The sequence below is a fragment of the Ascaphus truei genome, chromosome 21 (assembly GCF_040206685.1).
Source record: "Ascaphus truei isolate aAscTru1 chromosome 21, aAscTru1.hap1, whole genome shotgun sequence".
Classification (NCBI taxonomy): Eukaryota; Metazoa; Chordata; class Amphibia; order Anura; family Ascaphidae; genus Ascaphus; species Ascaphus truei.
In genome coordinates, this window is record NC_134503.1 from 2,022,509 (window position 1) to 2,050,506 (window position 27,998).

The 27,998-nt window shown below is 50.9% G+C and overlaps 2 protein-coding genes and 3 non-coding genes across 7 annotated transcripts; all 5 read right to left on the reverse strand.

The window, feature by feature from the left end:
• Window positions 1-12,515: 12,515 nt before the first annotated feature.
• LOC142471920 (translocon-associated protein subunit delta-like) lies at window positions 12,516-17,531 on the reverse strand. The gene is made up of 6 exons (XM_075578372.1): window positions 17,374-17,531; window positions 16,556-16,674; window positions 16,125-16,199; window positions 14,413-14,502; window positions 14,251-14,316; window positions 12,516-12,737 (listed from the first exon to the last, which is right to left on the reverse strand). The coding sequence occupies exons 1-6, from the start codon at window positions 17,450-17,452 to the stop codon at window positions 12,633-12,635; spliced, it is 534 nt and encodes a 177-aa protein (XP_075434487.1). The 5' UTR covers window positions 17,453-17,531; the 3' UTR covers window positions 12,516-12,632.
• Window positions 15,853-15,988, reverse strand: LOC142472464 (small nucleolar RNA SNORA42/SNORA80 family). Its single transcript, XR_012789714.1, has one exon. It is a non-coding gene; the product is annotated as a small nucleolar RNA SNORA42/SNORA80 family (small nucleolar RNA).
• On the reverse strand, window positions 16,361-16,495 carry LOC142472462 (small nucleolar RNA SNORA42/SNORA80 family). Its single transcript, XR_012789711.1, has one exon. It is a non-coding gene; the product is annotated as a small nucleolar RNA SNORA42/SNORA80 family (small nucleolar RNA).
• LOC142472461 (small nucleolar RNA SNORA42/SNORA80 family) lies at window positions 17,205-17,339 on the reverse strand. The gene has a single exon (XR_012789710.1). It is a non-coding gene; the product is annotated as a small nucleolar RNA SNORA42/SNORA80 family (small nucleolar RNA).
• Window positions 17,532-19,316: 1,785 nt separating the features above from the next.
• On the reverse strand, window positions 19,317-27,940 carry IDH3G (isocitrate dehydrogenase (NAD(+)) 3 non-catalytic subunit gamma). 3 transcript variants are annotated; one of them, XM_075578374.1, is made up of 14 exons: window positions 27,782-27,940; window positions 27,009-27,050; window positions 26,643-26,654; window positions 25,997-26,094; window positions 24,783-24,898; window positions 24,632-24,692; window positions 24,205-24,337; window positions 23,632-23,765; window positions 23,447-23,549; window positions 21,963-22,109; window positions 20,847-20,941; window positions 20,367-20,427; window positions 19,957-20,061; window positions 19,317-19,879 (listed from the first exon to the last, which is right to left on the reverse strand). In XM_075578374.1, the coding sequence occupies exons 1-13, from the start codon at window positions 27,920-27,922 to the stop codon at window positions 19,960-19,962; spliced, it is 1,245 nt and encodes a 414-aa protein (XP_075434489.1). In that variant the 5' UTR covers window positions 27,923-27,940; the 3' UTR covers window positions 19,317-19,879; window positions 19,957-19,959. The 3 variants fall into 3 exon arrangements, with proteins under 3 accessions (XP_075434489.1, XP_075434488.1, XP_075434490.1); XM_075578373.1 differs by having other exon boundaries at window positions 19,317-19,843; window positions 27,782-27,939; XM_075578375.1 differs by lacking the exon at window positions 26,643-26,654 and having other exon boundaries at window positions 19,317-19,843; window positions 27,782-27,939.
• Window positions 27,941-27,998: the final 58 nt, after the last annotated feature.

Here is a 27,998-nt window from a genome sequence, read left to right on the forward strand (position 1 = left end):
TCAGTGTGCGCGGTGCTGGTAGCTCAGCGGTTAGTGCAGCGCTGTCAGTGTGCGCGCTCAGCGGTTAGTGCAGCGCTGTCAGTGTGCGCGGTGCTGGTAGCTCAGCGGTTAGTGCAGCGCTGTCAGTGTGTGCGGTGCTGGTAGCTCCGCGGTTAGTGCAGCGCTGTCAGTGTGTGCGGTGCTGGTAGCTCAGCGGTTAGTGCAGCGCTGTCAGTGTGCGCGGTGCTGGTAGCTCAGCGGTTAGTGCAGCCCTGTCAGTGTGTGTGATGCTGGTAGCTCAGCGGTTAGTGCAGCGCTGTCAGTGTGCGCGGTGCTGGTAGCTCAGCGGTTAGTGCAGCGCTGTCAGTTTGCGCGGTGCTGGTAGCTCAGCGGTTAGTGCAGCGCTGTCAGTGTGCGCGGTGCTGGTAGCTCCGCGGTTAGTGCAGCGCTGTCAGTGTGTGCGGTGCGGTTAGTGCAGCGCTGTCAGTGTGTGCGGTGCTGGTAGCTCCGCGGTTAGTGCAGCGCTGTCAGTGTGCACGGTGCTGGTAGCTCAGCGGTTAGTGCAGCGCTGTCAGTGTGTGTGCGGTGCTGGTAGCTCAGCGGTTAGTGCAGCGCTGTCAGTGTGCGCGGTGCTGGTAGCTCAGCGGTTAGTGCAGCGCTGTCAGTGTGCGCGGTGCTGGTAGCTCAGCGGTTAGTGCAGCCCTGTCAGTGTGTGTGCGGTGCTGGTAGCTCAGCGGTTAGTGCAGCGCTGTCAGTGTGCGCGGTGCTGGTAGCTCCGCGGTTAGTGCAGCGCTGTCAGTGTGTGCGGTGCTGGTAGCTCCGCGGTTAGTGCAGTGCTGTCAGTGTGTGCGGTGCTGGTAGCTCCGCGGTTAGTGCAGCGCTGTCAGTGTGTGCGGTGCTGGTAGCTCCGCGGTTAGTGCAGCGCTGTCAGTGTGCGCGGTGCTGGGTTCTAATCCCGGGCAGTCACTTTTGTGCAGGATTGAATAGGACCCAGCAGCCCAGATATTGATGGTGATGCAGAGAGAATAAGGGGACCTAGTATTTTATTTTTCTCAAATTTTAGGGAAATTGTGTGAAAGGAAAGTGGGCAGGTCAGGGCCAGGCCAATAAATACTATGTGGGGCCTAAATGTCACATTACACTGGGGGTAAGTGTGAGATTTAAGCCCCACTTAGCATTCGGCCTGTCACTGACTGGGGGTTACAGGGACCCCTGGTCGCCCCCTACTCATATCGTTACCCTGCGAGAGAAAGAAAAGACAATTAGTACAAGTGGCACATTGCCCCTTTGGAGCTGGAGGGGTTAAAGTGTGAGATAAAGGCGCCATGCCCACTGCCCACCAGCTGATACTTCATACTGATGTGCACAACAACATATCATTCTGCTGATTTGGAAACATTTTCTGTCCATTATTTGCATTAAATATGAACTAAAACTCAGAAATCCCGGTCCCCAACTCCCAATGCATTACAGGAGGAACCTTCTATAATCATACCCCATGAATGTGCTGTCTACAGAGAGCGCTCTCTGCATATAGTGTTATTATTAAAGTATCACTTTATGTAGCGCTTTTCTCCCAACGGGACGCAAAGCGTTTCACGCAGATTACCATACTGGCCAATATATGAAAGCCTCTTCCACGGAGATCTGGGGTTAAAATGCAGGAGGTTTCTAAAACTTCCCTGACTTGCATTGGGGTGCGGGAAATATCGGGGAGACGCAGAAGAAAGGTTCCCTCATAAACAGGGCGAGTTTGTCACTATGATAAATATGCGCATTAAACATAGCTGCTTCTGGGAGAGGTGAATAAGCCGCTATGTGCAATCACTTTGCCCCTATAGGGGGGGAGCACCCAGTCATCTCCTTACCTGCAGGGAATCCGGGGGTGCGGTCCCACAGGCAGCACCCTGAGGCCCCTCGCTGCAGGGAATCCGGGGGTGCTGTCCCCCAGTCGGCACCCTGAGGCCCCTCGCTGCAGGGAATCTGGGGGTGCTGTCCCCCAGCCGGCACCCTGAGGCCCCTCGCTGCAGGGAATCCGGGGGTGCTGTCCCCCAGTCGGCACCCTGAGGCCCCTAGCTGCAGGGAATCCGGGGGTGCGGTCCCACAGCCGGCACCCTGAGGCCCCTCGCTGCAGGGAATCCGGGGGTGCGGTCCCACAGCCGGCACCCTGAGGCCCCTCGCTGCAGGGAATCCGGGGGTGCGGTCCCACAGCCGGCACCCTGAGGTCCCTCGCTGCAGGGAATCCGGGGGTGCGGTCCCACAGCCGGCTCCCCGAGGCCCCTCGCTGCAGGGAATCCGGGGGTGCGGTCCCACAGCCGGCACCCCGAGGCCCCTCGCTGCAGGGAATCCGGGGGTGCGGTCCCACAGCCGGCTCCCCGAGGCCCCTCGCTGCAGGGAATCCGGGGGTGCGGTCCCACAGCCGGCTCCCCGAGGCCCCTCGCTGCAGGGAATCCGGGGGTGCGGTCCCACAGCCGGCTCCCCGAGGCCCCTCGCTGCAGGGAATCCGGGGGTGCGGTCCCACAGCCGGCACCCCGAGGCCCCTCGCTGCAGGTCTCCTTCACACCGCTCCCCTATCTGGGTTTAATAAAAACACATTGTTACTCCTAGTCATTCAGAACACGATAAATGTCACATCTCCCTATTTATTGGGGAGACTAAGAAAGACATTACTATTTTATTTTTTCACTTTCTCCCCGACAAACAATAATCCCTTTATTCCAGAGGGGGGAGCGATGTGCCGCAGGCAGAGAAGGGGTTAACAGGACTGGCAGAGGTTTTGCAACGTGCAGTTAGTGGTAACGAGTCCCTCTCCCACCTCTAAGGTCAGCACAAATACTGCGGAATAATTGCGCTAATAGATCGATCACATGAAGAGCTGGGGAGACTGCAGAACATGGAACCGGCCCAAAAGGCCCATCCCCGCCCATCTTAATGTCAGGGTACCTTTTATATGAAATTAACCCCTACTGCACTGAGGGGGGTTACAAGTTAGACCGTTTGATCGCTAATGTTAGAAAGGGCGCTTTGAGGATTGGACGGGACACATCAGCAGGCCTCTCGGGTTTCAGTGCATCACTTATTTTTTACCGCCAGAGACCACAACAGTCTCCCTCTCACGTATTCTTTAAATGTCATTTTTGACACAAACTCCAAATCTCCCTAATCTGTCCGTTGGAAGCTGAAATCTCTGCTCCCCAGCTGTATACAGACCTGTGTTTATTAGGGGGGGCTCCTTCATCCCCACCTGCAAAATGTATCATTCCCATTGTCCCCCTGAAAACATTGACCTTCTCCCGATGTACGTTAATGGCAGTTTTACTCATTTCTCACCATATCTCCCTAAAATGACCTTTCATATGTTGGCTGGGAGCAAGCCTATCTTATTTGATAAAATGTTTTTAGCAGGAAATAATACATTGAGTTAGCTCATTTTCTATACCCGGGCCTGGTTTACACGTGCCTTATAAACATCGAATCCTTCAAACTGTAGAGACAGCATATACTAGCCCAAGACCCACAACTCATCCAGGCACTCAGGGAGTTGAATTACCTTGGGACCCCCCATCCTCTGCTGCTGATGAAGGGTTCCTAATTGCCAAGCTCAGCCAGTCCTGGTTTTGCAGTATTCGTTCCCATGCAGACTTGGAACAATCCCCCTATAGGAAACATTAGGTTGAGCAAACCAGGGCCCGATGAGACTCTCCTGGTTATACACGATTGAGAACCAGACCAGGGTCCGATTTAAGTGGCTTTGCCAAACATTTGCACAAATGAGTGAGATTTGGGGGTTCTTGATCAGGAACATTGGAATAAAGGGAGTCAGACGCCATTAAAAGCTCTGTGCCCACTGCCGAGACCAATCCCTCATAGTGTGCTGTGACCCGCTCTGCGCTTGCACAGGGATTTAATCAGTAAGTGGATCATGTCGATGATGCACTATACATTTACAGCTGGTACTCAAGTAAGAGAGCTCAACTTGATGGAGAAGGATTTAGGAGTGCTTGTAGACAGCAGGGTTAGCATTAATGCTCAATGTCAGGCAGTAGCTGCAAATATCTTATCTTACATTAAACGGGATGGAAGGTAAGTAGACATAATTATGCCCCTCTATAAACCATTAGTAAGACCACACCTTGAGTATGGAGTATAGTTTTGGGCGCCACTCCTTAGAAAAGATATTCTGGAACTAGAGAGGGAGAAGAGCCACCAAATTAATAAAGAGACAGGACAATCTGATTTTAAGGAGAGGCTAGCAAAATTAGATTTATTTACATTAGAAAAGAGGATATGATAATTATATATAAATATATTCGGGGACAGTACAAGGAGTTTTGAAAAGAACTATTCATCCCACGGGCAGTACTAAGGACTCGGGCCATCCCTTTGAGGTTGGAGGAAAGAAAATTTCACAAGAAAGAAAAGTGTTTGCAGTTAAAATATGGAATTCGTTACCCATGGCAGAAATCTTTTTAGAAAGGTATAAAGTGTCGGATTTTCCATTAGGCCCAGGGCGAGAATTTTGGGGCGGTAAAAATGTCCACCCTCATACTTTTGCCGCACTCTCGGGCCTGAAGAAAAGCACTTAACTGTTGCGGCCCCCCCTCCTCCTTTTGAGCCGCAAACCAACGTGACGCCCGCAGCTTCCTTGCTAAGTGCCTAGGGGGTATACAGGAATATACCCAATACGTAAACATGGGAAGGATGCTGATCCAGAGAGTAATCTGATTGCCAATATTTGGCATTGAGGAATGTATTTCTCTCTCGGGATCATTAGATGATATTGCACTAGGCTTTGTGTTTGCCTTCCTCTGGATCAATATACTGCAAATTGAAATTAGATACTTGGCCTATAGCCTAAGTTTTGCAGGTGGAACTTAATGGACAGGTCTTTTCAATCTCATCTACTATGTAGCCCTTTGCCTCTCAGTAATCAGCCAATGCAGTCACAGTCCACGTGGTCCTTATGGTGGCTTTACACAGGCTCCAGATGACTAAATATAGGTTACGGTCTTACTAAGCTTGAACAAAATATTACTCTAGCCCCCTCAGACAGGCCTTATCCTGCTCTACAGTAACATCTGCTCTACGAGACATTTGTCAGGTGATTGTTGCTCTGCTAATCAATTAGTTTTGATACTTGCTTAGCATAATTCTGTTCCCTGCAGCCCTCTCAGGTCTCAGTTGTTCATATACTCACAGCAACTGAGCAGTATAAATACTGCAGACATTACCCACATTTAACACGGCATGAATTTGCCATTGTCCAATAGCCTCAGCATATGTGCAGAAGTCTTACCTCATGCAAACGCAGAGAAGGAAGAAGCAGACACGCCTCACACCACCACCCCCCATCCCACCTTAATAAGCAGACAGGTACAGAGTATGGCGAAGCACCATTTATTTAACAACAGACCAGGCAGGATTTCTGGGAGCGTTGTCTGCTTCTTCCTCCTTCAGCAGACAGGAACTCACCCTGCCTGCAGGAACCTCCTCTCACCCTGCCTGCAGGAACCTCCTCTCACCCTGCCTGCAGGAACCTCCTCTCACCCTGCCTGCAGGAAACTCCTCTCACCATGCCTGCAGGAACCTCCTCTCACCATGCCTGCAGGAACCTCCTCTCACCATGCCTGCAGGAACCTCCTCTCACCATGCCTGCAGGAACCTCCTCAGCAGGAGGTCCAAAGTACCAGCACCAATGTGACCCACAGGTTCCTCATATAGCGGCCCTAACAAGCGTCACTGCCCCAGTCCTGCCCTTACCCCATCATTGGGGAGATACAAAGGAACCGCCCCTCCGGATGGCAAGGTCAGGACTGAGGCAGTGAGACAGGGGGCAAAAATCTGCCCCAAATACCATATAAAAACCAGTTAGGAGAAATCCGTGTCCAGGATGGGGGAATCGTCACACCTGCAAGAGAGAAAGTGTCAGAACCAAGACAGGAGCTCAGTAACCTCTTCGCTAGATCAGGAGGGGACACCAAGAGACCTCAGTGTGACATGTTACCACCCCAATCCCAAAATTATACCGCAGCTAGGGACAAGTTGATCAATCCTACACGTGTATTTTTTAAACCCAAACTTTAAAAGCACAAAAAAAAAAAAAAAAAGCCAATTGAGGATAACAAAAAAATAAAGTATTGTAACCGCAGAAGAAAAACACGTTGTATATTAATCCCACAGATAGACACGGCAGTGTCAGAATAAAAACAAAAATCTCCTCAGACTAATGAGACCCTTAATTAGTAATCATATTGCAGGAGTAAGGAGGTACAAGCCGTGATCAGTTAGCAATTAAACATTACTTAGCACAGTGACATCCGTGGCTCGCGGTTTGAGGCCTGCGCAGTGATCACCTCCATCTTACTCATTCTTCCCAGACAGATCTCCTCACAAAATAGTGGCTGTTACCAGGTGACAAAATGCAGATTCTATCAAAAGGGCCATTTATGTTAGAGGCGCAAAGCAGCGGCACAGGTAAACGCGGGGGAAAAATAAGCTAAAGGTAAAAGGCAGAGAAACGGCGATACATAAACTGCGGCTTTACATCTACCGAATAACAGGGACCAACAGGAAGCCATGACATCCTCCGGTACAGCTCCCTATCAGTCTGAACCTTTAAACTCTGCAGAGATACCGGCACCCTCTATGGAGGCAAGCATCTCAATGCAGGGGGTCCCCAGGGGGGGAAATTAACACCATTGAGCTCCAGAGACACCCTTAAAGCCCGTCATTAAATATATATTTTTTAAAAAGGGCACAGTTGCCCCTCAGCTTTAGGGCAGAGAGGATAATACTTCTTGGACATCAATAGGGTCCAGGTAGCAGATGTAAGCTCCGTACCCCACCAGCACCAGTGGAGTAGCAGCAGAACCCATTAAAGGAGCAGTACCTCCTATATAGAAGATTTATACACACGTTAAATGTTGGGGACGTCCTCTGAGCCAAACACCATTTTTAGCTCTGGCGCCCTCCACTGAGATACTTACCAGGATAAAAGCTTCCCACGGGGGGGGAAACAAAAATGGCTGCCAAATATTAGGCCAATAGGAAGCTGGAACGATAGATATATAAAAAAAAAAAAACACCCACAAAACACCACGCCACACCCCTGGAAGTAATACTGATAACACCCCCAGTATCCTGGGAACCACCGTTTCCCCAGAGCTGAATATGTTGTAGTTCAGCCCTGGAGGACCCACACTTCCAATCCAAAGATGGGGCGTTTGCAACAATGGTGATCACCAAGAGGCAGCACCTTGGCAGTAGGGTTACCCATTCCAGTACGTTTGTGTCCCCAGCACACGGACATCCCGTTACCTGTAACTGTACAGGGAACCAGAGAACACCAGGCCGGCGCACGCTGCCCACGCACCGCGGTTATTATACAGCAGGTGGGAGCCTCGGATAGCCGGGTTAGGAGGCAGATATACAGACAGCCGGTGTGCGGAGGCGTGAAGGCCCACAACACAGGAACAGGTGTATATCACACTATAGGCTAAAGCAGTAAAATTCCGGCCATCACCGAAATCCCTGCTCCGATTGGGTAAAATTATCGGCATTCTTCGTGTCAGCAATGCCCGGAGCGTGCGCAGCTCGCAAAGTGTTTATTTCTAGCCAATCAGCTGCTCTGACAAAAGGAAAAGCCGAGACAGGGCAGGGGATTGGTCAGGAAGCAGCAGCCAGGCAGTGACTCCTCCCCCTCCCTCCATGAACACAGTTGATGGGGAGGGGGGAGGGGGTCTGTAGCTACAGAGTTTGTGTAGAAGCAGTTTATGTAGTGTGTGTGTGTGTGTGTGTGTGTGTGTGTGTGTGTGTGTGTGTGTGTATACACAGGGGACGGTAGTGTGTGTATACACAGGGGGCGGTAGTGTGTGTGTGTGTGTGTGTGTGTATACACGGGGCGGTAGTGTGTGTGTGTGTGTATACACAGGGGGCGGTAGTGTGTGTGTGTGTGTGTGTATACACAGGGGGCGGTAGTGTGTGTGTGTGTGTGTATACACAGGGGGCGGTAGTGTGTGTGTGTATATACACAGGGGGCGGTAGTGTGTGTGTGTATATACACAGGGGGCGGTAGTGTGTGTGTGTATACACAGGGGGCGGTAGTGTGTGTGTATACACAGGGGGCGGTAGTGTGTGTGTGTGTGTATACACAGGGGGCGGTAGTGTGTGTGTGTGTGTGTATATACACAGGGGGCGGTAGTGTGTGTGTATACACAGGGGGCGGTAGTGTGTGTGTGTATACACAGGGGGCGGTAGTGTGTGTGTGTATACACAGGGGGCGGTAGTGTGTGTGTGTGTGTGTGTGTGTATACACAGGGGGCGGTAGTGTGTGTGTGTATACACAGGGGGCGGTAGTGTGTGTTTGTATACACAGGGGGCGGTAGTGTGTGTGTGTATACACAGGGGGCGGTAGTGTGTGTGTGTATACACAGGGGGCGGTAGTGTGTGTTTGTATACACAGGGGGCGGTAGTGTGTGGATATAGATAGCTGCAGTGTAGGTATATATAGGAGGCGCTTTAATATAAATAAACAATACAAAAATGTCCATTTATGAAATAAGCCTACATTTAGCCTATAATAGTAATAATCCCTTCAGAGCAGGGCATTACTGGCCAATAATGCCCTGGCTGGGTTAAAGTCCCTCAGCTTCGCCTCAGGCCTTCAACTCTTCTAGCCAGGGCATTGGCCAGTAATGCCCTGTTCTTCAGGGATTATAACTTAACACACTCACCAGGGCACAGCAGGGACACAATGTCCTCTCCCAGTATGATGCTGCTTCCTCCAGTCTGTTACAGGGTCTCCCAGTATGATGCGGCTTCCTCCAGTCTGTTACAGGTCCTCTCCCAGTATGATGCTGCTTCCTCCAGTCTGTTACAGGTCCTCTCCCAGTATGATGCCGCTTCCTCCAGTCTGTTACAGGGTCTCCCAGTATCATGCTGCTTCCTCCAGTCTGTTACAGGACCTCTCCCAGTATGATGCCGCTTCCTCCAGTCTGTTACAGGTCCTCTCCCAGTATGATGCCGCTTCCTCCAGTCTGTTACAGGTCCTCTCCCAGTATGATGCTGCTTCCTCCAGTCTGTTACAGGTCCTCTCCCAGTATGATGCTGCTTCCTCCAGTCTGTTACAGGTCCCCTCCCAGTATCATGCTGCTTCCTCCAGTCTGTTACAGGTCCTCTCCCAGTATGATGCTGCTTCCTCCAGTCTGTTACAGGACCTCTCCCAGTATCATACTGCTTCCTCCAGTCTGTTACAGGTCCTCTCCCAGTATGATGCTGCTTCCTCCAGCCTGTTACAGGTCCTCTCCCAGTATGATGCTGCTTCCTCCAGCCTGTTACAGGTCCTCTCCCAGTATGATGCTGCTTCCTCCAGTCTGTTACAGGTCCTCTCCCAGTATGATGCTGCTTCCTCCAGCCTGTTACAGGACCTCTCCCAGTATGATGCTGCTTCCTCCAGCCTGTTACAGGACCTCTCCCAGTATGATGCTGCTTCCTCCAGCCTGTTACAGAGACCTGAGAAAAACACACAGAAACCATCAGCTTCTCACACACCCCCACAAAATCCATCCCAATCCTCCCCAGAACTTACACCCCACCACACCAGCACAGAACTGCATGCTACTGCAAGATAGCCTTTTATACCCAGCACCACCCTCACCTGTGGGTCATCTGGTCCCTTTCAGCCAATAGGTATCGAGCATTCCACCAATCAGGATGCAGCCCAGGTGTAGTATGGGGATAATTAGTGGCGATGTAACATGTCTGTGAATTAATTATATCAATTAGCTCATATGGGTCTCTGTCTGTCCCAGATTCACTACAATGAGCTGTTAACACAGGTTACAATGTATCCGCTTCCCGAGTTACTGAATCACTCCCTGTGCATTACTGCACTTCTTACTGTGCTGACTGGAGGAGGCTGGGCATTACTGCACTTCTTACTGTGCTGATTGGAGGAGGTTGGGCATTACTGCACTTCTTACTGTGCTGATTGGAGGAGGTTGGGCATTACTGCACTTCTTACTGTGCTGATTGGAGGAGGCTGGGCAATACTGCACTTCTTACTGTGCTGACTGGAGGAGGTCGGGCATTACTGCACTTCTTACTGTGCTGACTGGAGGAGGTTGGGCATTACTGCACTTCTTACTGTGCTGACTGGAGGAGGCTGGGCATTACTGCACTTCTTACTGTGCTGACTGGAGGAGGTTGGGCATTACTGCACTTCTTACTGTGCTGATTGGAGGAGGTTGGGCATTACTGCACTTCCTACTGTGCTGATTGGAGGAGGTTGGGCATTACTGCACTTCTTACTGTGCTGATTGGTGGAGGTTGGGCATTACTGCACTTCTTACTGTGCTGATTGGAGGAGGTTGGGCATTACTGCACTTCTTACTGTGCTGACTGGAGGAGGTTGGGCATTACTGCACTTCTCACTGTGCTGATTGGAGGAGGTTGGGCATTACTGCACTTCTTACTGTGCTGATTGGAGGAGGTTGGGCATTACTGCACTTCTTACTGTGCTGATTGGAGGAGGCTGGGCATCACTGCACTTCTTACTGTGCTGATTGGAGGAGGTTGGGCATTAGATCCTATATTATTAGGATCTGTTATCACATCATATACATCACACCCACTCCCATTCAACTCAATGGAAATTATAAAGTGACCTATAACTTAATGAATTCTCACAAATAAGAGAAGGGGTTGAGTCTGATATTTTAATGTAATCCAGTATTTAAGTGAAACCCTCAGCTGGAGAGACCCTCCCTGGGAAAAGAAGTCCCAGGAGCTGACACTTCTTTCTGCCGGTGACATATCACCCTCAGAGGATATCGATGTGCGATACCAAATACTTAAAGGATTTATGTGAAACCCCGTCACCGTTTTTTATTCTATTTCCATTTTACCATCGGTGCAAGTGACACTATAAACAGGACTGGAATTAGGGCACAAGCAAACTGATTGCCAATGGCTAGCGCAGGCTCCGGGCCTTCATTTATTTATAAACATTATTTCAGTAAAATGTTATTGTTTTATCTCATAACCGCACACTTCTGGGCCAGTTGTGGTGTGTTGGTATGGTGCTGAATGTTACAGTTATTGTGGCAAAAAGGCAAACTATACACAGACAGCCATACACAAGCCAAGAAATACATGGATATGTATATGTAGTTTACATATAAAGATAGATCAAATAAAGTGTGTGTATATATATTTATCACAAAATACTGGGCTGATATAGTATTGTACCTGTACCCTGCTCCTCGTCCGGAGCACTGCAGGTCAGTTCTATCTCCGCACCTCCCTCCCCTGTATAGAGTAATACATGTACTGGACACCTAACAAGCTCCTATTGAACCCCCAAAATAACCACAACATATATATATAGGCATATGAGTGTCACAGAGTGCTACGGAGCATGGCAATATATATTTAAAACCAGAGACAGAACATAAAACACAGACAGAGCTCAGTGCACATCCAGTGAAACCTATACACGGTACAGTGCCTAAATATATATGTAAGAATATCTATTAAATAAAATGGTCTTTAAGTTTAACATTTTTGGGCAAAATTGTTGTAAGCCCCTGAGCCAAAGGCACGGCAGACCACAATTTCAGGGGTCCCTAACACTAATATAAATTCTTAATAACCTGTGCATTACCAGGAAGAATGATTTATAATAAATCTGTCAAAATTAGTTGCAAAGTTCTAAGTCTGATTGAACTCTGTCTGTGTTTTATGTTCTGTCTCTGGTTTTAAATAGAGTAATACATGGCATGGTTTATGCCCTAATCAACCCCATATTCCCCCCCCCCCCCCAAAGTGCAGTATTGCTTTTCCGAGTGATTGGCCAGTCCCTTTGGATACATGTGCATTGTCCCGTACACACTCATTACCACACAGCACTAGGAAGCTAGTTTGTCTTAATGATTTTTATTCCAATTATGTACATACGTTTCGACCCCGCTGCTCTTGAGCTTCTCCTCAGGCCCCGGAGCAATAATACTGAGATCCTTCACAGGTCTCATGGCTTAAACCTAAACTTGATGCAGCTGATAAGACGCTTCCCCAACCCCAGCACTCGGATGTGCAGACTGCCATCCAATTCAACGCACTCAAAGATAGAACAAATGTGTAGTGCGCAGAATCAAGAGAGCAGGGGGTGGGTGCAACTTAACTACCTTTGTCTATACTGGTAACAATAGATTGCAAGCTCCTTGGTTCAGGAATTGTGACATGTTATAACATATATAGCTGCAGTATATGTATATTTACTATACAAGTGTAGCCAGTTTTACAGTTGGCGGAATTGCAAACACGCTCCTTCCCGTGACCTTACCGAATGCAGCACGGAAACATTAACGCCGGGGGAGGTCTCACCGAAAAGAATAGACTGCCCCCCGCCACAGCGCCGGGCCACACAAACGAACGGTAATGCTGGCAACATCTGTAATTAATCCCCCTCCTACACATCCAGGGTATGGTGAAATATAATCAACTGGGACGGACACACACAGAGTGAAGCAACAAACGGCCATTGTGTAGAAAATGTTTATTAGTGGGTATTAATGACAAATCTCCCAACTCTGTACACCAAGACAAGTCGTCCCCTCCCCCAGCCTGCGTCCCCCTCCCTCCCCGCGTGTGCATCTTCAAGCCTGGATACTGCTCTTCGCACTGTACGCCGTGTAATATACCAGGATTCCTATCAACGCGGCCAGAACTTCTGTGGAGACCCAAGGTCCATTCCAGGCCCCCTAAAGAACAAGAGGGAGAAACAATGTAAACAATCGTGTTTTCTTCCTACAAATGGATCACTTTGCGCATGTATAAGTAACCCACAAATCCTTACTTGTGCAGCAACTATTCTGGGGAGCGATGAAATCCGACCCCCCCACAGCTGGGATAGTATGATCCGACCCACCCCCGCAAAATGGTTTATTATGATCTGACCCCCTCCCCCCCCACAGAATGGGACATTATGAGCCAGCCCACCACTGCAGAATGGGATGTGATGATCTGACCCCACCTCCCCACAGAATGGGATAGTATGATCCGACCCGCCCCTCCCCCCAAAGAATGGGATAGTATGAGCTAACCCAGGGGGGTGCAAACTTTTTTCCCTGCGCCCCCCTGCCGGCGGTCCCCTCACTCCCGCGCCCCCTAACCCCAACTTACCTGCGCTCCGGCGTCATGACGTCACGTTGCCATAGCAACGTGACGTCACATGACCTCGCGGCGTCATTTTGACACCGCGTTGCCATGGTGACGCAGGAAGGAAGCCGCCGGAGCCCAGGTAAGTAAAGGTTTACAGAGGCACTGCAGCTCCCCCGTCACTTAATTTAAGTGCCTTCGGGAAGCGCACGGGGCCTCTGTAAACCCTGCGCCCCCCCGCCGACAGTCTCGCGCCCCCCAGTTTGCGCACCGCTGAGCTAACCCATCCCACAGAATGAGATAGTATGATCCGACCCGCCCCTCCACCCACAGAATGGGATATGATCTGACCCGCCCCTCCCCCCACAGAATGGGATAGCATGATCCGCCCCGCCCCTCCCCCCACAGAATTGGATAGTATGATCCGACCGGCCCCTCCCCCCACAGAATTGGATAGTATTATCCGCCCCGCCCCCCACAGAATTGGATAGTATGATCCGACCCACCCCTCCCCCCACAGAATGGGATAGTATGATCCGACCCGCCCCTCCCCCCACAGAATTGGATAGTATGATCCGACCCGCCCCTCCCACCACAGAATGGGATAGTATGATCCGACCCGCCCCCCACAGAATTGGATAGTATGATCCGACCCGCCCCTCCCCCCACAGAATGGGATATGATCTGACCCATCCTACAAAATGAAATTATGAGCGGCGTGGCCTTAGGTCCCACAGATGCTCCCGTTACAGGGCAGGAGAATGTGTGGCCCACGTCAGCACTATAAGCGTGGCCTTAGGTCCCACAGATGCTCCCCGTTACAGGGCAGGAGAATGTGTGGCCCACGTCAGTGATCGGGCCTATGGGTACAGACCTGTCAATGGTTCGGAGCTGGGTCTCACTCTAGCATGGAGTACACTATGAGGGGGCCATGGGAAGACCCAAACATAAATCCATTGCCATGCTTTCCCCATCAGTAACTTTGTATAACCCTCCCCCTAACACCCCCCCCCATAGCCTTTTATGATAACTGAGAGGGTATTCTGTACTCCGTATCTCAGTCCTGCTCTATCCCATCCCGAGGTGGCTGCACTAGCAAAGTTAAGGGAAGCTCACCCTGTGATCAACATTGACCGTGAAGAGAGGTTTGATAGCAGAGAGATCCTCGTTGTTCCTCTGGGCCTGAGAAAGAGCGATTACATTTCATATCACATTCGTCAGATGATAATGATGTTATCACTGTACCCGCTGTGTCTGACCCCCGTATAATCTGCTCACCTTCCTCAGGACGCTGTAAGACTCCTCGTCAAAGAACTTCACCTCATAGGTCCCAGATCGTGCGTTCTTGTGTTCAAGACTCCAGGAAACCTGTAACACGATATGAGCCATCAGTCAGTGTGGGACACAGGCAGCAGACTCCCCAGTGACTATATAGCGACATCACCAAAGAAACACTCCCTTGCACCTTCTTACTGTAGTTTCCTATATCTGGTTCATGTTATATCCCCTTAGATACACACAAACCGATTGGATTTATTTTATAATATGCGCCAGGTAATTTAAGGATGCTGCACGGGGGGGGGGGGGGGGGGGGGGGGGGGAGTACTAGAGTAACTTGATACAATGAGGTGTGATTGTTTCCTGTCTCACCCCCTTTTTTTATTACATGTATAAGAAGATGGGGGTCTCTGGCGCAGAAGTCTGGGCTGCCTGTTTTTCATTCAAGTTTAAATCTGCTGCGCCACACGGCCAATAGGAATCTGCAACGATTTATTTTTTTGAGCCCTCGTAACGTGGGAAATTTAAACAACCATTTTGTTTCCCCGGAGGGTGACAGCCCCACATTTGAAATTTTGCATCTTGGAAAACAGAGGGGTCCTGGAAGCGGAGATTAACATGGTTTAGACTTCCTGCTTCCCTTCTATGTAAAAAAAAACTCCCCCCTTTAATATCCAGGGGTGCAGGTAACCAAAACGTCTCCATTCCAGCATCCCACCAGTACTGCAGCGAGACACCACCAGGGAGGCCGCTGCACGGTTACCCCGATCAGGGGAGCGCAACGTGATAACCGAAAACATAGGACAAAATATAGTGGAATATGTCTAATGAAATATTCTTATAATCCGGTGATATTAGCATTATTATTATTTTGGTTATCAGTTTGCGCTCCCCAGATCTTCCAACGTTCTCTCGTCGTCCAGAATTGGTGGAACAATTCTTTGAGCAGCAATTAGTATCCGCTTGATATAAAAGTAGTTGTGCACCATTGTCCCAGTGCACCATTGTCCCCGTGCACCATTGTCCCCGTGCACCATTGTCCCCGTGCACCATTGTCCCCGTGCACCATTGTCCCCGTGCACCATTGTCCCCGTGCACCATTGTCCCCGTGCACCATTGTCCCCGTGCACCATTGTCCTATTTGGAATTACACTCCTCACTATATGTACTCTTTATATATGCACTTGACAAATTCTATTTTGTTCTCATTCGGAGGACCCCATGCCAATTTCTTACATAGTGAGAAGCACAACATGTAACAGCTTTTGGCACAGTTACTCAGAGTTCGGTTATGCCGGTAACGTACAGAATCCTTTGCTGCGTTAGCAATGAGAACCCAATAATAGGAGCCATGTAACCCAAACTCTGCATAGCTCTAGTGCCGACATTTGCAAAGTTTCATAACATCTCAAAGGAAAATACGGAAGCAGCATCGTACAGACCTGTGCCACCCACTTCAGTGATCAGGCCTACGGGCACAGACCTGCCAATGGTTCGGAGTAGCAACTTGCTGTAGCATGGGGTACACTATGAGAGGGGTCACCGCACCGACTCCACCATAAATCCATTGCCATGCACCCAATACCCTGACAAACGGCTTTGCACTCATGCAGTGATTATTTAGCACATGGCCTGTGCTTCCCAGCACTGTGATAATGAGTCAGGCGACACTCGGGGAGCCGTCTGCAGCAATACCTAGAGAAGAATGTTACCTGGTAGCGCCCGATGTCCTGGCCTCTGGTTACAGGGAACTGCTTCCCGTTCACGTCAGCGTAAAGTGCAACGTTCTGCAGAGGAACAGACAGACATTAGCCGAGGCATTCTCTGCAGATCAGACGCAGCAATTCTGTGAGAGGTTCAGAAGCAGACAGAGGGACGTATACATCACACCGCCTACTCTGTGTGGCAAATAACCCATTCGGCTTGGGAGCTGAATAATGCAGCAACGGCATGTGCTGCCCACTTCAGTGATCAGGCCTACGGGCACAGGCCTGCCAATGGTTGGGAGCAGCAACTCACTCTAGCACGGGGTACACTATGAGGGGGTCACCGCACCGACCCCACCATAAATCCATTGCCGTGCTTCTGCTGCAGTGAAAGGACCCACTGCATTAAGGGCTAAAGGAGCACAACATTTCCTCACCTGCGCCCCATTAGTACAGGTCAGGAAGATCTCCACGATGAAGACCACCTCGGAGGATATTACTGCGTCGGAGGTTGTGTAATAGGAAGGAACAATCACAGGCTCTGTGCAGGTCTCAGCTGGAAAAAGAACACAGAACACTTAAAAGTGTGTCTCCCACCCCCTGAAAGAGAGCTGTGCGCTGCCGGGTAAAGCACATTACCAACCTTATTTTATTTCCTTCCTAGCAGTTTTTCTAAATGCCACTGCGCCGCAGTATCGCAAACACGGCAACTTCTGCTGTTATTTCTCACTTTCTTTGGTCAGCCAGGCAGCACAGGGTGGTTTTACATGCAGACTACAAAGGGATTTATCAGAAGCTGCCACCTTAATTATCTCAGACATGGGTCTTTGACAGCTATGATTGTGACGGGGGTCAGGGGGGTCTTTTAGAAGTCACCGTTACTTTTCTTCCCTCTCGGAAACCCAGTGCTGTATGGGAACCCGTCTGTGCCACCCACTTCAGTGACCAGGCCCACGGGCACAGACCTGTGCTGCCCACTTCAGTGACCAGGCCCACGGGCACAGACCTGTGCTGCCCACTTCAGTGACCAGGCCCACGGGCACAGACCTGTGCTGCCCACTTCAGTGACCAGGCCCACGGGCACAGACCTGTGCTGCCCACTTCAGTGACCAGGCCCACGGGCACAGACCTGCCAATGGTTGGGAGCAGCAACTCGCTCTAGCACGGGGTACACTATGAGGGGGTCACCGCACCGACCCCACCATAAATCCAATGCCATGCTTTACCCACCCAGGGCACACACCCTCAGCCTCACCTGTGCAGCCGGTCACCGCCAGCACCGCCCCCAGCAGCAGCAGCCGCAAGGCCCGCACACCGCGCTCCGCTCCCGCCATGTTCCTCCCGCGGACTGAGACACGACAGCTCAGCGCGGCCACCGAACAGCATTCTGGGACAGGAAGTGAGGGGGCGGCGCCTGGCTGGGCCAGCTCAGCGTGAGAAGGGCGCGTCACGCACTGCCAAGAGCCGGGTGGCTTCCGGTGGCCATCTTTGCTTGGGGCGGAAGCGCAAATTTAGGGTGAGAAACGTGACAATAGGAGTTTCATCTCTCACAGAAAGTACAAATATATACAGCGCAGCCACAGCGCCGTATTACTAGTATAATGTTACACCAATGTACCATTATATATCTATACACACTCTATCCTTACACTATTCGCCAGTTCCAGTCAGAGGGAGGCCTGTGATTGGGCCAGCTAGCTGTCAATCCTAACTGCTTGATTGGGGGAGAGAAGAGCGCAAAGGACTCTGGGAGTGTATTCTTGTCATTGGTTAAGAGGATTCTGGGATATGTAGTCCACAGGCGGCTTAATCAGTGGCTCAGTCTCCTGTGCTGAAGCAGGGATATCCTGAAAACCTGACCTGTTGATGGACCTTGAGGATTGGGTGTTGTCCACTCCACCTGTTACCCTGATGTGTCAGGGAGCAGGGGAGCAGCCATTACTCTGTTACCCTGATGTGTCAGGGAGCAGGGGAGCAGCCATTACTCTGTTACCCTGATGTGTCAGGGAGCAGGGGAGCAGCCATTACTCTGTTACCCTGATGTGTCAGGGAGGGGAGCAGCAATTACTCTGTTTTGTGTCTGGAGGGGGCTTCAAAATAAAAATCATTTTCTCCGGACGGGGGTGTCTTGTGTTTCTTTGTGTATCTTTTTCCAAGACACGCTGTGTAAACACGGGGCTCCAGGCTTTAACTGTTTGCGATGTGTTTTAAATTCATACCAAGGGGAAGATGCAGCGTGAACTCCCATGCAAGTCGCGTTACCGCTGGATCGGGCGCGATCTGAGCATAATGACTCCCGGCCTCAGAGGAAGGTTCATCCTGCGTCTCGTCAATGTGTAAGGGCAGCAATGCGTTGTAGATTACATGGTCAGGTATCAAATTCTGCGCCTGTCCGGAAACTTCTCTTCTGAACATCACAAATCGGCCACATCCAAGATGCCAGTATCAGCTCTCGCTAAGGGCCTGCGTCAGATTGTGGCGCTCGTTCTTGTAGGATCAGTGCTCAGCCAGCCTGGCGGGATCCCTTCACCGCGCCACCAGGGACGCAATGACCAGGAATCCTGCCGCTCCCGAATACACTTTCCAGTAATCAAACACATTTAAAGTGGCAATCCAAGCAGTATGTCTTTTAAGAAATCAGTTCAGTATTAGATAATACTTACTGTATTTTTAATTATTCAACTCTCAATGGACATTTTAATGAGTTTTAATATACTGAGTATCCTTTGATTTCTATGGCAGGCTTCAGCCCACCTCCCCAGCAGTGCAAGATATTTGCAACACTTTCCTGTTTGTGATCATTTGTTGCCAATATTCCCAGCTGCATGAGCTGCAAACTGTAACAGTAGATAATGTTACCGTAGCAATATAAGGATACATTGTAGCTGCTGAGTTACAGACTGGAGGATGGATTGAAATGGAAAGGCAGCCATTTAGGGAACCCTGGGAAGCCGGATCTTTGCTGATTGATCACGGGAGAACAAAGCAGCCAGCAGATTAGCTCAATAAAGATAATCAAACCCTGTCTGCAAAACCCGTGCAAAGGAACAGCACCAGATCTGTCAAAGTGGGATTCCGCTCCCCTGATAATGCTGGTGCTGTTTTTTAGCTGGTTTTCCAGGCGGGAGATTAGAGTAAATATGCCTCTTTTCTATTGACGCTGTTTATAAATAACAAGAGCAGCCTGGGAGCGCTGGGTCAGTCTGATTGCCACTTTATTTAGGGTTTCCGCATATAAGACAACAGTGCAACAATAAGGAGGTGGGTTTACAAACAAGGGAAACCACAACCACCATCACCGCCCCAACACAGAAAGAGCCCCCCAAAACATGGAAAAGGTTACTGCTTCAGGGGCAGCGGCGTACCTCCAGCACTCTACAGGTTAATCCTACAGAGTGGTGTAACTGGGTTAACCCAGGGTGTTTCAACCCCAGTCCTCAAGACCCTGCAACAGGTCAGGTTTTCAGGATACCCCTGCTTCAGCACAGATGGCACAATTAGACTGAGCCACCATTGCCGACACAGGGATATCCTGAAAACCTGACCTGTTGGGGGGGCTTGAGGACTGGAGTGGAGAACCCCTGATTCATTTGGAGCAGGTCCATGCTAAGGGAGCACATTGGGAGATCAGTAACTGAACACACACAAACGGTTTCTGGGGTAACTTCATGCAGGACACGTAGCATGTGGTACACACGTTCTGTACAGCTCTTGGGACCTGCCTCCTGCGGGGGCGAGAAGGTGATTTTCAGGGTAACGGACTACAATCGGAACATTATTCCCAGCAGGCTCTAGGTGTCCGCCTCCCGTCTCCCGGGCAGCCCCGGTGATATCTCACCTCTTACACGGTGACTGCCCGGCCGTTCTTGACGATGATCTGCTTGCAGATGGACTGTACGACTTCCGAGGTTGTGCCCTGACCCCCAATATCCGGCGTGTGCATCTGTGAGGGGGGACACAAGGGAGTAAGAGCCTGGCTGCCTCCCATGACAGGTAGCAGCACAGAATCTCGCAGCAAAGGGTGGCATAGAGACAAGAAGACAATGTCCCCTAGTTCCTACAAGAGAACACTCTACCAGATCCAAGACTTTGTCTTGGTACCTCCCACCCCCTTGGCTCCCCGTCCACCAGAGAGTTCCTCCTTCACTAATGAACTTTCCAGCACACGCCGGCCCCTCTGGAACCAGTCTGGCTGACACAGAACGCCGGCTGTACGACCGCGCGCCAGGGCTCGAATGTCCTACTCACCCGGTGCTCATTCATGCTGCCCAGAATGGCTTTGCGGATGGAGGCCGCGTAGCTATGTAACCTGCCGAGGAAAAGAGAACGCGGGGTGGTTAACCTAGTAGCCCAAGGGTGGCCAACTCCAGCCCTCATGGGCCACCAACAGGCCAGGTATTAGGGATATCCCTGCTTCAGCACAGGTAGCTCAATCAACGACTGCACAAACGTGTGTTGAAGCAGGGATACCTGTTAGCGGCCCTTGAGGGCTGTGAGTCCCCACGCCTGCCGTAGCAGCCGATCGGCAGGAAGGCAATGGGGACCAGCGAGACATAGCTGTGCTGCTTATAGAGACAGGAGGACGACACATCCAATCGCAGCAGACACCATGGCGAGAGCTGGAGGACAATCATATCGTCGGTGCATGATAACGGGGGCAGGGAGACACGGAGGTAGCGGGACATAGCTGTGCCGCAGGGTCCGGCGTAGTAATGGGGATGTACGTACTTGAGATGGTCCAGCATCATGCAGCTGGCCAGGAGCATGGCGGTGGGGTTGGCGATGTTCTTGTTGGCGATGCTCTTCCCGGTGTTCCTGGTGGCCTGTGAAGACAGAAAGAGGATAAGAGAGAGGGAGCAGCCCGACCAGGAAGTGATACTGAAAGCGGGTGCATACCACATCCATGTTCATTCAATAAAAGGTATTGCCGCAGTCGCAGGGCGTTACAAGGCGCTGGAGTGAGGTTCTCGCGGCAAGTTCATGAGATTTAGGCATTTGACTTATCAAGTGTCCGGGAAGTTAAAATGGAAGCCTGCCCCAAAGCCCAGTGCAGTCTAAAGGTTGCCACGGTAATCTGGGAAACTAGAGATGGTGAAAATCATGATTTATTTTTGAACACAAAGGGAATTCACCCCCCCACAATCCCTCCCAAAAAACAGGCGACATGAACTGATACGAGATAGACGGATATATGTTTCTGGGGGGATAGTTGCTGTAAAAAAGGGGTGTACTCCTAAACACAAGCGTACGCCTCAGTCCTGCATCTGATAAATGGGGGGTTATCCCCTGTAACCTTATGTACGTGGCAGTATCTGGCCTGCATGAGAATATATTTAGGGGTGCAGCGTTTCTCTTTGGGCTGTAAAGCAGCAGCTCTTCCTACACTTTGCTTTACCCCCATTTTTTTCAGGGTAGGAAACACTATTCCTAACCCCGGGGGCCCCTTCCATTTCATCTCTGGGGGGCCCCCCTTTCAGCTCCCCGAGAGACTTAGCGGTGAAGCTACAATAGTTGTAACAATAGCTGTGGCTTCCTTTTGGATGGCCATTTAAAAACCAGAGCAGAATACAGGTAAGTACCGCGGGACGTCCCAGGAGCGGATTATAGTTCGGCTCTTTAACTCGACTGCACTATATATAGAGCAATTAAGAGTGAATTCTGTATAAACAGGATGTATTCATCTCAAACGTCTTCCTCCATGTGCGGCTTATCCCCCTCCTGTGTTACCTTCATTAACCGTGTGTGGGGGCCGTGTCGTGGTTTTCTAATAATATTCTCTCCCACTCGGGAGATGATTTACTAACAACAGTCTGACCGGGACAAACAAGCCGCCCCTTCCCTTACCGTTTCAAAGACCGCGTACACCCTGCCGTAGTTTGCCCCTGGTACGAGTCCCGGCCCCCCAACCAATCCAGCACAGACGTTATTCACAATGTTACCGTAAAGGTTGGGCATCACCATCACATCAAACTGCTGAGGCTGGGACACCAGCTGGAGAGAGGACGAGAGAGCAGTGCGCGTGAGAAGGAGCGAGCGCGGGAGAAAGAGAGGGAGCGAGCGCGGGAGAGAGAGAGCGAGCGCGGGAGAAAGAGAGAGAGAGCGATCGCGGGAGAAAGAGAGCGCGAGCGCGGAGAAAGAGAGAGCGAGCGCGGGAGAAAGAGAGAGCGCGAGCGCGGAGAAAGAGAGAGCGCGCGCGGGAGACAGAGAGAGAGCGAGCGCGGGAGAAAGAGAGAGAGCGAGCGCGGGAGAGAGAGAGCGAGCGCGGGAGAAAGAGAGAGCGAGCGCGGGAGAAAGAGAGAGAGCGAGCGCGGGAGAAAGAGAGAGAGCGAGCGCAGGAGAAAGAGAGAGAGAGCGAGCGCGGGAGAAAGAGAGAGAGAGCGAGCGCGGGAGAAAGAGAGAGAGAGCGAGCGCGGGAGAAAGAGAGAGAGAGCGAGCGCGGGAGAAAGAGAGAGAGAGCGAGCGCGGGAGAAAGAGAGAGAGAGCGAGCGCGGGAGAAAGAGAGAGAGAGCGAGCGCGGGAGAAAGAGAGAGAGAGCGAGCGCGGGAGAAAGAGAGAGAGCGAGCGCGGGAGAAAGAGAGAGAGCGAGCGCGGGAGAAAGAGAGAGAGCGAGCGCGGGAGAAAGAGAGAGAGCGCGCGCGGGAGAAAGAGAGAGAGCGAGCGCGGGAGAAAGAGAGAGAGCGAGCGCGGGTGAAAGAGAGAGAGCGAGCGCGGGAGAAGGAGCGAGCGCGGGAGAAAGAGAGGGAGCGCGGGAGAAAGAGAGAAAGCGAGCGCGGGAGAAAGAGAGAGAGAGCGCGGGAGAAAGAGAGCGAGCGCGGGAGAAAGAGAGCGAGCGTGGGAGAAAGAGAGAGAGCGAGCGCGGGAGAAAGAGAGAGAGCGAGCGCGGGAGAAAGAGAGAGAGCGAGCGCGGGAGAAAGAGAGAGAGAGAGCGAGCGCGGGAGAAACAGAGAGAGCGAGCGCGGGAGAAAGAGAGAGAGCGAGCGCGGGAGAAAGAGAGAGAGCGAGCGCGGGAGAAAGAGAGAGAGCGAGCGCGGGAGAAAGAGAGAGAGCGAGCGCGGGAGAAAGAGAGAGAGAGCGAGCGCGGGAGAAAGAGAGAGAGAGCGAGCGCGGGAGAAAGAGAGAGAGCGAGCGCGGGAGAAAGAGAGAGAGCGAGCGCGGGAGAAAGAGAGAGCGAGCGCGGGAGAAAGAGAGAGCGAGTGCAGGAGAGAGAGCGCGCGAGAAAGGAGATATTAGAATTAAGATACAGAAATACTATGTGAAAATAATCTTCACATGGGAACTTGAGGAACGTACCTCTGACTCCCTGGCTGCACAGTGAGCATCGCACGTACCTGCATTGTGGTGTTATCAACGATCATGCTCTCAAAGGTAATATCTGGGTAGCCGGATGCCACCTCCTTACAGCACTGCAGGAAGAGCCCGTCCGCCAGCTTCCTACAGAGACATTGAATTACGAGCGCTCCCATGTCACCGTGACGCCGTCACCCATCACCCCCGTTACCCCCCCATGCCGTACATGATGTTGGCCTTGTGTACGGCTGTGATTTTCTTGCGCCCTTTCTCCCGCGCCAGTTGGAAAGCGTATTCAGCGATGCGCAGCGAATTCACCCGGGTGATGATCTTCAGGCTTTCCACCACGCCGGACACGCTCTGCGGGGGGAGGGGAGCAGGGTGACTGACCCGCCACTGCCTCTGTGCTCAGGTGTAACCACCTATAATCGCTGCGTTACATTGGAACGCAGTGTTGCATTATGTCGCCCTTTGGCAGTGAACAGGTGAGGGATTTCCCGGATCCTTGAACACATTTCAGAAGCGGACCATTGCCCTTAACAAGCATGGCCGCTGGGCAGCTTCCTGCCAATGACCATGCCAGTGTTCTGTTATTGCAGTTGGCTGGTGTCTACTTCTGCCAAAATTTGGGGTACATAATTCTCAGGGTCCACGGCTGTGAGACACCTGACAAACCCCAGGGTGAACCTTTCCTCTGTCAAGGGCAAGCAACCCTTTACAGACTTCTATGCAAACAGTGAAAGGAGAGGGTCATTTAAATGGACATGGTGGTGGGATAAAGCCGCTGCGACCCCCTGACCTCATGCTCCAGGCTGCTGTATTCCCCCTCTGTGTTCTCCCGCACTATCAGGATGTCGATGTCCCTCTGACGAGTCTGCACCCCGGGGAGGCTCTGGCAGTGGATGACGTTGGCGTAAAGGTCCAGACTGGTGCTGGGGACAAAGGGAGGGACAGGTCACACCGGACCATGCGTCACCTTCTGAGCGTTATGCACACACAGGATGTTTACCTGTCTCCTGATCAGGTTCCCAGCCTCTTCTTTCTGTATCTGAGGTGTACATGTCTATCACACTATATACATACAGGTACATGTATACTGTGCACTCCTAGCCCTCTCCCGCCTGTGGGTGTTTCCTGTTCTTGCAATAGTCAGGCTGTGCAATTAGTTTTCCTTCCCCCCGCACCACCCCTAGCATATCATGGGAAACCCCCAACCTCTCACTTACCGGAGCAAATTATTCCGAGATGTGTGCGAGGGGGGCATGTTATGGTTGGTCTCGATGTTACCTGTGAGGCGGAAAAGAAAAGGCACCTGTGTATTTCTCAGGGGACAGACGGAGAATCCGGGGCGCTCGGGTAGCGGGGGACAGTTCGTACCTTTCAGTGCTACCCTGTTCCTACGGATTGCGGTGATGGCGTTCTGAATATCTTCCTCGTCTGTAGCTGTAGAATTCACATTCACCACCTCAAAGTCCACTGGCACGCAGGCGTGTCTGAGAGAGGGGAAGAGTCTGTGGGGTCTGTGTGTCAAAACAATTTTAGCGCAAAACGGAGTATTTTCACCCTGCACCTATGTACCAAAGCATTTTTCTCCAACGTTGCCACATCTGCCACAGCTTGCACCTTGGGGAGAGTCAGCAGGAGGAGTTGGGGGGAGTTACATGGGGCACAGATTATAATGAGATGCATCACATTCTGCGTCTCTGCCCCAGCTTGCACCTTAGGGAGAGTCAGTAGGAGGAGTTGGGGGGAGTTACACGATGCACAGATTATAATGAGATGTATCACATTCTGCGTCTCTGTCCCAGCATGCACCTTGGGGAGAGTCAGTAGGAGGAGTTGGGGGGAGTTACATGGTGCACAGATTATAATGAGATGTATCACATTCTGCGTCTCTGTCCCAGCTTGCACCTTGGGGAGAGTCAGTAGGAGGAGTTGGGGGGAGTTACATGGGGCACAGATTATAATGAGATGCATCACATTCTGCGTCTCTGCCCCAGCTTGCACCTTGGGGAGAGTCAGTAGGAGGAGTTGGGGGAGTTACATGGGTCACAGATTATAATGAGATGTATCACATTCTGCGTCTCTGTCCCAGTTTGCACCTTGGGGAGAGTCAATAGGAGGAGTTGGGGGGAGTTACATGGTGCACAGATTATAATGAGATGTATCACAGCCTGTGTCTCTCTGCCCCAGTTTGCACCTTGGGGGGAGTCAGTAGGAGGAGTTGGGGGAGTTACATGGGGCACAGATTATAATGAGATGTATCACATTCTGCGTCTCTGCCCCAGCTTGCACCTTGGGGAGAGTCAGTAGGAGGAGTTGGGGGAGTTACATGGGGCACAGATTATAATGTGTGTTATATACAGATTATAATGTGTGTTATAATTATAATAACAGATTATCACATTACATTCCCAAAATTTTTTGTTATATCTGAATTGGTGCAATTGTAACATTCTGCATCAGATGTACGAGACTATTCTTATATATCCCGCTGCGTGCGACTAAACTCACTTTTCTCTCATAGACCCCAGAGTATTTAATAACTGGACCTCGCTGGGGAGCGGTCTTACTTCAAGAACGTGACGTACCTAAACACCTCTTTCACGTGCAGCATAAGCTCGGGTCCGATCCCGTCTCCTGGGATCATAGTCACCGTGTGTCTCCCTCCGTACTTGGCAGGTGGAGGCTGAACCAGACGAGAGAGACGGCAGGTGTGAGCTCGTCTCTGCTTCAGTTAGAGCCCCGATAGCCCAACACAGAAATGCCTCTGTTTCAGCTACCTCCCCCATGTCATGTTATCGTGGGAGAAGGATGGGGTAGACATAACCTCTGAAATAAATATCTAATGCAGGGGTGGCAAACTCCAGTCCTCAAGGGCCACCAACAGGTCAGGTTTGTAGGGCATCCCTGCTTCAGCACAGGTGGTGCAGTCTTCAACTGAGCCACCTGTGCTGAAGCATGGATATCCTGCAAATCTGACCTGTTGGTGGCCCTTGAGGACTGCAGTTGGCCGTCCATGCACTAGTGCTTCAGTGCTGGGCTTGAACACGCCCTCTGTCCCGGGCTCATGGAAAACAGTAGTTGGCAAATCCCCAATGCGTCTGTGATTTAGGTTCTTCACAAAATTATATACACACACACACACACCTACCTATAGACTGCTCTTTAAACCCGCTAGTCCTGAAAGGGTTAACCCAGATATGAAAAGGAACACACACACAGAAATATACTTACTATGATTTGTTGCTGTTAAAAAGGAGAGAAAGACAGATGGTCAGAGGCGTAGTTAGGTGGCAATATTGAGACTTGAAAGTGAGTGTTACAGATTACAGAGCAAAAACAAATCCCTTATGTAATTGGTATCACTTTCTAATGTATTTATTTACTGTATTTTTTTAAAAGCCCAAAAAGCCATAAATGAGGCATCTCTATAGTCTTCAAATTCTACATCTGCTTCTTATCTTTTCTACTAGTGAGTGATCATCTATAACCCCCCCTGCCCCCCGAGTAGTGACGCTCTCATACAGGACACTGATATCATACGCAGCTCTGCTCAGATTAACCCCTTCACATACGAGACACAGCCGCTCTTATACTTACCGATGCGTAATCCCTGCGCTGGGGCCACACCACAGACAGAGCCTGAGAATGAAGCATGTGCCAGTCAGTACAAGAGAGGAGATATTCAATGAACACACACACACACACAAACACACACACACTTATCACACAATGTTATTCTCCTTCCCACACTGTGCTGCGCTGCGGAATATTTTGCACAAATAAAAAGAGTATTAATAATACTATATGTAACTGCTGTATAACGTGTACGTGGCCAGCGGCATCATGTAAATATTACTAATACTATATGTAACTCCTGTATAACGTGGACGTGGCATCATGTAAATATTACTAATACTATATCTAACTGCTGTATAACGTGGCCGGCGGCATCATGTAAATATGAATAAAACCGGTAATATTACATGTAAGCAGCAGGTTGCGGTATCATGTCGCACATCCCCAACGCCTCCTGCATGAGACCCTGGGAGATAAGGCCATGCGCCCCAGGATGGATATATCATTGCCCAGGTAATTGAATTATTCTTGTGCCCATTATAAAGACCCCCCCCCCCGTTTTTGTAACCTTCTACCCATCAATTGTGTAATAAAAGGTCAATGATCAGGACTACACATCCCAGAATCCTCTTCACCAATGTCAAATGAACACTCCCAGAGTCCTTTGCGCCACTATACTCCTCCTCCACCCCCAAATCAAGCGCTTATGATTGACAGCTAGCTGGTCCAATGGCAGTAACCCCACTGGCGAATACTCCAGCAATTCAGGTGTGAGGGGGTCAACCGAACATTACCTGGCCCGGGGGTCTAACCCCGGCCCGCAGCTGCAGTGGCGACAAGATGAACCGGCGAGCGGCAGTGACCGAGCGGGCGGCCATGACAGTCTCGGGACGAGGGATACCTGCGCAGGGAAGAGGAGGGAGGAAAAAGCGCATGCGCGAAGCCTTCTGAAAGTATGCGCGTCAGTGAGACCGCGCATGCGCACCAGTGACGTGTACAAAAGGCAGTGGA

What these genes read in the sequence shown, in the direction of transcription:
- LOC142471920 (XM_075578372.1), bottom strand. Translation starts at nt 17,452, where the DNA reads ATGGCGGGAGCGGAGCGCGGTGTGCGGGCCTTGCGGCTGCTGCTGCTG. An exon ending in CCTGTACTAATGGGGCGCAG is followed by an intron (nt 16,200 to 16,555) that starts GTGAGGAAATGT and finishes GTTCCTCTGCAG; the next exon opens with AACGTTGCACTTTACGCTGA. An exon ending in CTTACAGCGTCCTGAGGAAG is followed by an intron (nt 14,317 to 14,412) that starts GTGAGCAGATTA and finishes GCTCTTTCTCAG; the next exon opens with GCCCAGAGGAACAACGAGGA.
- IDH3G (XM_075578374.1), bottom strand. Translation starts at nt 27,922, where the DNA reads ATGCGCTTTTTCCTCCCTCCTCTTCCCTGCGCAGGTATCCCTCGTCCC. An exon ending in TCTCGGAATAATTTGCTCCG is followed by an intron (nt 24,338 to 24,631) that starts GTAAGTGAGAGG and finishes CTTTGTCCCCAG; the next exon opens with CACCAGTCTGGACCTTTACG. An exon ending in TGTACGCGGTCTTTGAAACG is followed by an intron (nt 20,942 to 21,962) that starts GTAAGGGAAGGG and finishes CTGTCTTCACAG; the next exon opens with GCCACCAGGAACACCGGGAA.